This window comes from Neodiprion lecontei, chromosome 1 (genome assembly GCF_021901455.1).
Source record: "Neodiprion lecontei isolate iyNeoLeco1 chromosome 1, iyNeoLeco1.1, whole genome shotgun sequence".
Taxonomy (NCBI): Eukaryota; Metazoa; Arthropoda; class Insecta; order Hymenoptera; family Diprionidae; genus Neodiprion; species Neodiprion lecontei.
Genome location: NC_060260.1, coordinates 23,098,248 through 23,108,427, shown reverse-complemented (window position 1 = coordinate 23,108,427; position 10,180 = coordinate 23,098,248). Strand labels below are relative to the sequence as shown.

The following is a 10,180-nucleotide window of genomic DNA, read 5'->3' as shown; positions in this document are numbered from 1 at the left end:
TAATCTGTTGGTAGAATATCTTTCAGCTGTCCAACGAAGCTGCACCTCTAAGAATGCACATTTCAACTTTGAACTGTGAAAATACTAAATTGAATATTGTTTGAGCTGCAAAACGAAACTGTATCTCTAATACCGTGAAGGTGAGTTAATCAACGTCAGATAAATTCCAGGCGAACATATGGTTTGCCTTCATTTACGATAATTAATTCACGTCCGTTTTATTGGTATTCTATTATTAATTTAGTGAAGAGATAGTGCACGAAGATAACGGCTAATCCACTAAAATTTGGCGAAGTAATCTCGTAATCACTCACAACTCTGCTGATTCGACGGTTAAATCTATCACAGTATTTGAAACCGCAGTCGCTGTCTTCGGTGCAGTGTGGTTGTATTGCGTGACGTAATGGTAGGGTGAAAAATAAAAGTTACCTCATTTTTTAAATCCTTTCAAGAAAAAAAGCATTAACGAATGGTTTCTATATGTCTATGATAAATATCTTTCGTCCCTTTAATGTTCAATATAGTTTGGATAAAGATATCATGAGAATGGGAGGTTGTAAATTTGCAAAATCGCCGATACCGTTACGTTGTGAAATACGAATTATTATATATTGCAAATTATGTTGAAGAATTTATTACGTAAAAATAAAGATGATCGAGTATTTGGAAATGAGAACAAAAATGCAAAACTCGAAAAACATGGTGAAATGAAATTTGATAACAAGGAAAATCGAAAGCAATTGGTATTAAAAAGAAAGATAGAAAGGGGACAACAAATTATTTTGTCGAAAATATTTCTTTCAAGTATGTGTCAATTAACATTTTTGAACGTCGAAAAGTTCAACGTACAACGTACTCTCGAAGCAGCAATATAAAAGTTAAGAAAATTCAAAAAAGGTAGGACTATGTCGCGAATGAAAAAATTAAACATAGTTCAAAATCAATTTGCTTCATAACGAAAGTTCATTTTTATTCGTTATAATCGTCTCATTAATAATCCGAATAAAATTGACAAAAAATTGGAAACTGAAACACGAAAATTAGAATCTTGATACCTTCAAAGTATCGTACATAGACAGGATAAGCATATCTGTTATTACCCACCCATTAAAGTGAGATGGAAAAGCACTTAATAAAATTAAATCCGGGACAACATTAGGCGGTGTAAAAATTAGTCTATATATGTATACACACAGAGTCAATGTTACTCTACCGATTATCGAGTCTAATTTTTATCGCCCGTGACAAAGACCTTATCACTATCGATGCTTAGATACGGAGATGGCTGTTTGTGGTCAGCTCTCAGTGTATCAGTCTAATCGTTACACTTCGGCAAAGCAAACCGACGACGACGGTTTTCTTACAATACTATAGTGACAGTTTTATGTCAAAGAAGCGCGATGAGTATCCTTCATCGGATATCCGTCATTGCGATATGTGCCAGTTTCATCTACGCGGCTAGTGGACAGGCCAGTAAGCAAAATATGTCTTGTGCAATTTTGTTAATCGTAGTCAACTATACTTCGTGTAATCAGTCTTACAGTGGGGAGGAATTTTTATAAGAATGCTATTATTATCAGTTCTATCAAATTACGGTGCATTGTGTTGCATCCCTGTCTGAAACTCTTGGTGGAGTATAACGTGAGGATATAAAAGGATGCAACCAAGCAACTAACAATAAGTAGAACAAGACAGTTCTTCATCTACTTGTTCCTTACTAGTTATATCCGTAGCCTACAATATTTTGTGATGTAAATATGTATATCGAGGGATCACGTCAACGGATTAGACCTTCGGACTGTCAACCCTGATGACAAAGCAAGCTACAGTGTTGGATAAAATATTACACCTATTAATGAACGTGTATACCGATTATACGGATTATCCAAACTTACTCGCAACGAACTCTACTTCGTAAATCGGAAAAAATACAACTCGACATCATATTTTAAATCACGAGTTTATTTTCAGCAGTTTCAGAATACAGTTGCTTATCAAGTTAACAAATGATTAGATAAGATTTAATAAACTCATAACGGAAGTATGAGTAAAATTTAGATTCATTGTTATCGTCTACAATTTTTTTCTCACGCACCTGAGTCAGTACCCTCTGATGCCAGCAAATTCTGAAAATCGAAATTCATGTGGGTTACTATATGTAACACCCTAAATACTTCCTATAATTACCACAGTTTCACTTATCTCATACGGAACCAATTTTAATCACAGTCGTAGATTAAATCAAAGTTGGAATTTTAAAAGTTCTTCATGCGAGAGAGTTAGATATTTTCATCGATTAATAAATATAAGGAATTCAAATGTGAGACATATAAGTTTTGTGAAATTTAAATCGAAATAAAGCCTTTTAGGGTATACTTTTATTTTTGTTAATCCGTTTAAATGGATATGCATGCTTGAAAATTGCTGATACGACGATTCGTCGATAATTTATCCCTACGCATTTCGACCAGATGAAGTCACACTTAATTATAAAGTAACGCGTCATGTGCTCACGAAAGCACACTTGAAAAATAATTCAGTCTGTTTTCGTTATTTGATTTAAATCTTTCATACTCATAAAAGTTATTGAGACGATCACCCGATACTATTTCAGCTTGTGCGCTGTCATATGAAAATGGAACGGAACTGTCGGATACGTATTGGAGTTTTGGATTCGTTCTGGACCCTATAGATGACACCTCTGAATCAGGAACGGTTCTGCTTAATATGACGGCTTCTTCGATTACAAGTATTAGCACTATTGTGGCTGATAGTGACAGTGGGTACTTCTACATGCAGCCGGTTCTGGAAGACGGACAATTCATCGTAACCCTGACCGACTACTTTTCACAATACGAAGAGCTCGAGGTAGCAGTCAATCCTCAAATTTGAGAACAACATAGCATTACAATATAATTCATATCCGTCCGTCTTGCCAATCTTTTTTATTTATTCTCAATGTTTTAGTCCACAACGACGATGCTCGTCACTATAACATTCGTATGTTCAGTCAACACCCGATCACTAGTAAGTCCGATGATGCGGTATCCGATTTTCTATCAACGGCACACTTTGAAACTCGTTAACAAATCTCTTCTCGAATTGCCGTCAGGAAATCTATCAACCGATAACGGACACAAACAACAACTATCCCGAGTTCCAGGATGCTCCTTATACTTACGAGCTTCCAATGCCTTTCCCATCAGGATTCTCTGTACAACTATTCGGCACAATTTCTGCTAAGGACATCGATCTCACGAATACGAATATCAGTTTCACTTTAAACTCTTCTGATCCCAATGCTAATGGGTTTTCTGCATCGTGGTTATCTCAAGATACATCAGATACCAAACTACATTATGCTCAGCTATTGACTACGGCTCTTCTAAATATCGAAGAAGATGTAACGTTCAAGATTTACGCAACGGTAATCCACTAAAAAAATCTAGCATTCATTAACCCTTTGTTATGTTACGCAAGAATGAGAAACATTGCAGCGATCGAAATTTCCCAGGCCAAGGAATGCACGCTGCTCCTCGATTCCGTTTAGTATCAGATGGAAAAGACTTATACTTGTTAATATTTTAATTTGGATTGTTCACATGTGGCGCACTCAAACAGCTCGACGTGTTTTACATGAATTCGATTCATTGCAGGATACCGGTACACCTGCTTTGACTTCTGAAACGAACATTACTATCAGCGTGGATGAAGAAAACAGTACTCCCTCTAGTCCAATATTCACGTATCCGATTTACATCTCGGATCTCTCCGGTCTCACTTTCGAAGAGGTACTGGAAACACCGGATTGTTCATTCATGTTCTCGTTCACTATTGCACTCACGCTATTACATTTACACTCAAAATATTATTTTGATCAAAGATTCTGAGGTTTTTTCTCAACCGTTGATCAATTGAATCGCATTATTTGTTCACGTGTACTTCCAATCGTTACTTATCTTAAAATTTTCAGGCAAATGGCACAACGGTGGTCTTCAATCAAGGCGACATCACCTTGAGTCAAGGAGCCAGTAATACAACGTCGTTCACAATCGTTGACAATATAGGGAGTAAGTTGAATTAAAAAAAAATTAACCATGTAGATTATGGATAAGTTATCTTCCAAATGAAGAAAGAAAGTCTCCGACCTTATCGAATCTGGATCATAAACACATCGGGATCCAGCACTCAATGTGGATTCGTCATACTCATTACTCTGAAATATGCTATGCGCATTGCGGGACCGATAATTTGATTAACGCCATGAATAAATTAACATCAACGTCACCAGTTGAAGATAGCAATCTGATAAAGCTAATACAGCGTACAATCGCAGGTTACGAAGACAATTTCCTGATTACCGTTAGTGAAGACTACACCACCATTAGCATAACTCTGCAGAATGTGACTGATGAATTTCTTGCTGAATACTACGTCATCCTAACTCTAACTGTGAGTATAGAGTAACGTTATTCCGTAAGTTAAAAAGTCTCACTTATTTGAAATTTAAAACATATATATTTCCAGGCAACAAGAACTGGCGCCACAGATACAGGAATAACCATTTTGCACATTGCTTTACCCGGAATTGTTTCTACGGAATGCAGTTCAACTACAACAGGAGAAAGTACGACCATTATCACTTCAACGGTGGGATCCACAGCAACTATTTCAGCAGTGACAAGTGAAACAGAATGTAAGAATTCCAATTACTCACAGACGAATTTTATTGTCATTTAAAAATATCCGAGTCTCATACCTATATGATGATAGTACTACCGATTTTTTGAGAACATAATGAACGATAAGGTTACGCAGTAAATTCTTACTTTATTCAGCAACGACAGCAACTACCACAATCACTGAATGCCCGACGATCACCACGGACGAATGTGTCTGCGATTCTTCCACGACAGTTACGTCTGCATACGAAAACACCTATACGATGACTACTGACGGAAGTGAAAATTCAACAACTACCAGTACCGGTGATGGCGTAACTGATACTACGGAAAGTGTTGCAACGGCCGCGACTACAGGTAATGAAAGAACATACTGAACATCTTTACGTTAACATCGGGATGGTATCATTCCATTTGCGGTTTTTAGTCGAAACGACCGAATGCCCGGTTGTAACTGTTACTCAAGAATGTGACTGCACTGAATCAACGGTGACTACATCCTACTCGGCTACAACTAACACAGAAGCAACTGATAGCTTAACCACAACCCTATCACCGGAAAATGAAACCACAACTTTGTCTACCGAAGATGGTACTACGGTTACGACAACCACGACTGTTACTCCTGGCTTGAGTTTCTCGAGTAGTACCTACAGATTTGACAAGGACTCTACCTTCACTGGGGTTCTTATGACGCAAACAGCAGTGGCCACTAATGCTGAAGGAACCATTATGTATTCTGTGTCTATTAACGATGGTAACGTCTTCTCAACTTTGCAGACCACTTCCAAACAACTTTTGCAATCACACTCGTGAATCATTAACAGAACTTTTATATTGCAGACGATCTTTCCTCCAGGGTCATTATAGACAGCGACACTGCTGCATTAGAAGTTACAGCGGCAATCAGCCCGGGAGTTTACACATTCCAAATTTTAGCGACTATCGATGATTTGAGCCTAAGTACATCGGCAACCGTAATTCTTGTAATCAGCACGCTAACCGAGTGCAGTGGTGACATCGTATTTGGTTATGCTCTCCAGATTATCGAACTTGAAGAAGAGTCAGCCCATGAAAATATACTCCCACTCGATGATAATGGGTGCAACTATACTATTTATTCACAAACACCTAGCCAAGGTATTACTTCAATCATATCATTTTTATTACGATTCACTCTATGCCGTGAACTTTCACTCGGTTATATATTTTATCATTACTAATGAATCTTGCATTAAAAAAAAAACGATGTTGACCTCTATTAACCTGGGCATACCTTTTGGCATTTCCTACCAAATACTCTGACAATCTCCCGTTCCAGACTTATTTACTATTACCGGCAACTACCTCAACACGGTCGCCATTGACAGAGAGGCTTCATACTTCAGTAACATGACAGTGGCTCAAGTTCGTGTGATCATCGATGCGAGCTGTCCGAACGATACAGATGCTACGAACAACACGACGACTACCAGATCAAAACGAGACACGGAATATGAAGTCTTAACCGAGAACATCGCATATGAGCGCACCAGAACTATTTTGGTTGTCATTATCACAGACATAAACGACAATGCTCCTGTTTGGAATTCAAACACACCAACCTACATAGGGTTCCCTGGATACGAGCTGGCGCAACTTATTCTCGTTCCCTACGTCTATCAACTTGGGGTAAGTCTGAGTGGTCAACGTTTTCTTGACATTACCCCGTCTAGCTTTTAATGGTCTAATTTTTTCATTGTACACGCATTCCAAGATATTAAGAGAAGGTAGGATGTTAGTATGGCTTCTAAATAGTTACTTATTTAATAAGAATTCTACTGCAGAAAGGATCACACTTCTTCCCATCGGTGAAGCTAACTGGCCATAACACCTTTTGACATCCAGTTGAACTTGATCACTTTTCAAGCACACTGACAATCATATTGAGAAAACAGATCTGTAATCGAAAATCACCATTTGACTGTCATTCACAAACAATCTTTAATAATTATTCTTTTAATGAGAAATTTCTTAATTATTCTATAATATCCGTATTTCAGGCAACTGACGCCGACATTGATGATAATGCAATGGTTACGTACACTCTAGGAAGTGGTTCCGACGATGTATTCTACATCCACAACACGGATGGAACACTCTACATACAGCAGGGAGTCTACACCGAAGACGGTTACCAATTCACGGTCACCGCGACCGACGGCACCTTCGAAACATCAACAGATCTGACAGTTAGAACACTCGCGAGTAGCAATGTAGCTGTTCTATTCATCAGCGGTGGCCTTTTAGAAGATGTTGATTACATCGTAGAGGAGCTGAGCACGAGTACAGGATATTGGGTTCAAGCGCTCACTTCGGCTGTAATATCCGAAAGCGATGCTGCAAATTTCTCCTCCTCAAAGTCACTCGCCAGCTGGACAAAAAGAGCCACCGATACCAATACCCTTCTTCGACTTGTCCTCTACGGACTGAATATCACGGAGCCTGTGGCCAGCGAAATTCTAGTCTCGTATGCATCGCGATCGTATTTGACTATATGCCGATTGCATAACGTTGTTCACATACTTAGACATTTGTTCTGCTTTTCCAGAACCGTCGAAAGTACTAACTTCACTTGGGGAATCAGCGACTTGGTGACATTGGAATCCATTCTAGCTGACAGTTCGGAATCCGGCATGTTGGCAGAATTCGATACTCGCGGTTATTGGGCGGCGATCATTGTACTATCAGTGCTTTTGTTATTACTCATAATTACCGCTGGTGTTGTATACTTCTTGTTCTGCAGGTATGTTTTGAATTTACAACCACAGCTAAAAACATCAGCTAACTTCGAACCGAACCTGCTCTTACTCATTGTGAATACATTCATCACATTTTTAGACCCAACAAATCCACGTCAGTGGAATCCGATGTCTCGTACGAGAACTTTGAGAATCGTCAATCAAACCAAAGTAACGGGTAAGTTACTGAGTATTGTTTTTCCTGCATTTTTCAAATGAGTACGTGCAGTATGGCCTCAACGGTAGTTATCACTAGAAACAAAACCTTACAATTATACGTGTAATCCTAGAAAATCGAGCTTTGTAGTAAACCGTTGTTACTATTCTTGACTGATAATAATTGGTGAACAAAGTGATTCATCGTTATTTTGCAATTTATGTTTCTAAGTATTTTTAGAAAAGATGCATTGACTGTTGTATATTTTTAGAAAGTATGCGAAATTAGTTTTCACGTTATTTTGTGAGTGATTCTTTTACAATGAAAAAAAAATATGTTAAACTCGTGTTCGTACAAGTAGTCAAGGCTAAGCGTGGGAATTATTACGCGCGCTCATATACATAATCACAGTAATTACTATCAATCAGTTATATAAGCAGATTGTACCTTACTGTGAAATCTAGAGTCTACATAAGCCGATGCAGTAGTTAGTCCTAGATGAAGCTAGAAAAAAATGCCTGTAATCTGATTACATATTGTTTCGTATTCTTGTAGAAGTTACTACGTGAAATCAGTAACCTTGAGCGAGTCACAGGATCATGTGTAAGCAAAACCCTAATATGTACATGTTTATTTTATGTTCCGCTTGTATTTGTTGGTTACAAAAGCTTACAATTCTTCAAGAATGTTCAAAAATCGTTCCAAGTATCAAACTGTTTTCTATTATTAATCAAAAATAGTTCTTAGAGTTGAAATATTTTTGGAACAGCCTTGCAGAGTTCAAAAGTAACTTGATTTTCTATTAAAATATTGATTTTGAAAAAAAAATCGCAATCAACGCTTATATTTCAAGATATATTTCGCAAACACAGGAAGTAGATCCTTTTTTGTTGCTTCAAATAATTTGTTCATATCAAATGTTATACACAAGATCGTATATTTGAATTTGATTAAAATCTTACAATACGGAACAACTGTTCTTTTAATAACTATTCGTTTCAATTCCTGACGAAGATCGGAGTCTACAGACTCAACGAATGCTGAATGGGTTTTGAATCAAACGACAAAACCAGACAAATTATTCTTCGAAAATAACTGCTCATTCAGTACTCTGAAAGGAAGTAATGACGGCGATATTACATTTGTCACACGAAACGAGAGTAGACAAGAGTAAGTTGAAATACTATTGAAATGAAGTATGTCTCGCAAACGTCAAATGGTTTTCATCAATGTTTGTTCCACATCATTCATTTGCCTAAAAATGTTCTTCGTCCGTTTCGCTGTTTTTATAACAAGTGTCGCAGACAATCTCGGTGGCTGGGAGTAGCGTTTGTTTCTATCATGGTATTATTCAGCCAAATAGAAATAAGGTTTCATACAAATCAACACAACTGATGATTACAGAAATTCTTATAATACTCTCATAATCTTCGTCCATAGTTTCACTCACCTCAATTTGCTTAGTTTTGTACATATGATTATTTTTTACAATTTGATCATTCTGAAACAACGGGAATAATTTGCCTGTTTAGCTAAACTTTGGTTGGAATAGGACAAAACCAAAAATTTAATTCTGACACTTATATTAACTACTGCAAATTAATATTCAATTAACGGTATTAACTGATATGTTCAGTACAAGTCCATCCGCTGAATATACGAATTTTTTATACTCAAGGCAAATAAACTTGCAGTTTAGTCGGATGCACATATTTTAGTGCAATTTTCTATCAACAATAGAATAATATAGTTGGCTTTAAAAACTTGTTCAACATTACACAGCGAACATGCAATGTTTCCGCGATGTAAATCAACACAAACCTTCGATTCTTCGAAAATATTCAAGTAACCACAATCGTACTTCTAATTTACTAAATAAGGAACAACACAGTACAATCCTTGTTTTTCATATACTAACTGTTTCCATATTCTTTCTTTTATGTTATTTATCAAGAACCAATGACGTCTACGTTATATGTATCTGAAGTTTCGATCGAAAACTCAAATTATCACTGATACTGAGTTTCAGTAAGCAGTTCTGTATAGGTCGCTGAAACCTGGTAAGCATGAAATGATGTACTTAAAGCTGGTAACTGATTTGTTGATTATTGGAACTCGGTATTGGTGATTGTTGAAGATTTTGTTCAAGCGTGAGCGATCGAAATTTCAGGTACATTTCGTTACGGCATTTTGAATTATTCCAGTTACTCATTTATTTTTTATACCTCACATTTCAGTACCTCACCTAATCTTACGAAAAGAAAATCAGTGGCATTCAGCAGCACCGTTGAAGAAATCGAAGTTGCCAGACTTTGATTGACTACCCCAAAGATATTATGCATAATCAAAATCATTTTGATGCGTTAAGTTAGTATATAAGAATAGATATGATAATTTTATTACCTAGTCTATACATTCGAATACTTGTAATATACTCATAATTAACGTTATAGTTATAGATACGCTATCAAAAACATTGTATTATGACTATTACTATATTCATTTTTTCCATTTCCATAAAGTTAATTAAGGATTTCATGCTCAATCGGGAAGTATCGACT

General features: G+C 36.9%; 1 protein-coding gene across 3 annotated transcripts; it reads left to right on the top strand.

Annotated features, from left to right (window-relative positions):
• Positions 1-1,332: 1,332 nt before the first annotated feature.
• Positions 1,333-10,109, top strand: LOC107218260 (protocadherin Fat 3). Of its 3 annotated transcripts, XM_015656083.2 has the most exons (18): positions 1,333-1,473; positions 2,615-2,868; positions 2,968-3,027; positions 3,113-3,427; positions 3,657-3,791; positions 3,974-4,070; positions 4,337-4,452; positions 4,528-4,696; positions 4,839-5,039; positions 5,110-5,439; positions 5,526-5,822; positions 6,004-6,353; positions 6,725-7,191; positions 7,273-7,467; positions 7,563-7,640; positions 8,175-8,222; positions 8,634-8,789; positions 9,857-10,109. In XM_015656083.2, the coding sequence occupies exons 1-18, from the start codon at positions 1,401-1,403 to the stop codon at positions 9,933-9,935; spliced, it is 3,420 nt and encodes a 1,139-aa protein (XP_015511569.2). In that variant the 5' UTR covers positions 1,333-1,400; the 3' UTR covers positions 9,936-10,109. The 3 variants fall into 3 exon arrangements, with proteins under 3 accessions (XP_015511569.2, XP_046591282.1, XP_046591288.1); XM_046735326.1 differs by lacking the exon at positions 8,634-8,789; XM_046735332.1 differs by lacking the exons at positions 8,175-8,222; positions 8,634-8,789.
• The last annotated feature ends 71 nt before the right edge of the window (positions 10,110-10,180 follow it).

Excerpts from the sequence above, each read along its gene's own strand:
- LOC107218260 (XM_015656083.2), top strand. The coding sequence starts at position 1,401 with ATGAGTATCCTTCATCGGATATCCGTCATTGCGATATGTGCCAGTTTC. Across the intron at positions 5,823-6,003 it reads TTCACAAACACCTAGCCAAG|ACTTATTTACTATTACCGGC; the intron begins GTATTACTTCAA and ends CTCCCGTTCCAG. Across the intron at positions 8,790-9,856 it reads CGAAACGAGAGTAGACAAGA|TACCTCACCTAATCTTACGA; the intron begins GTAAGTTGAAAT and ends CTCACATTTCAG.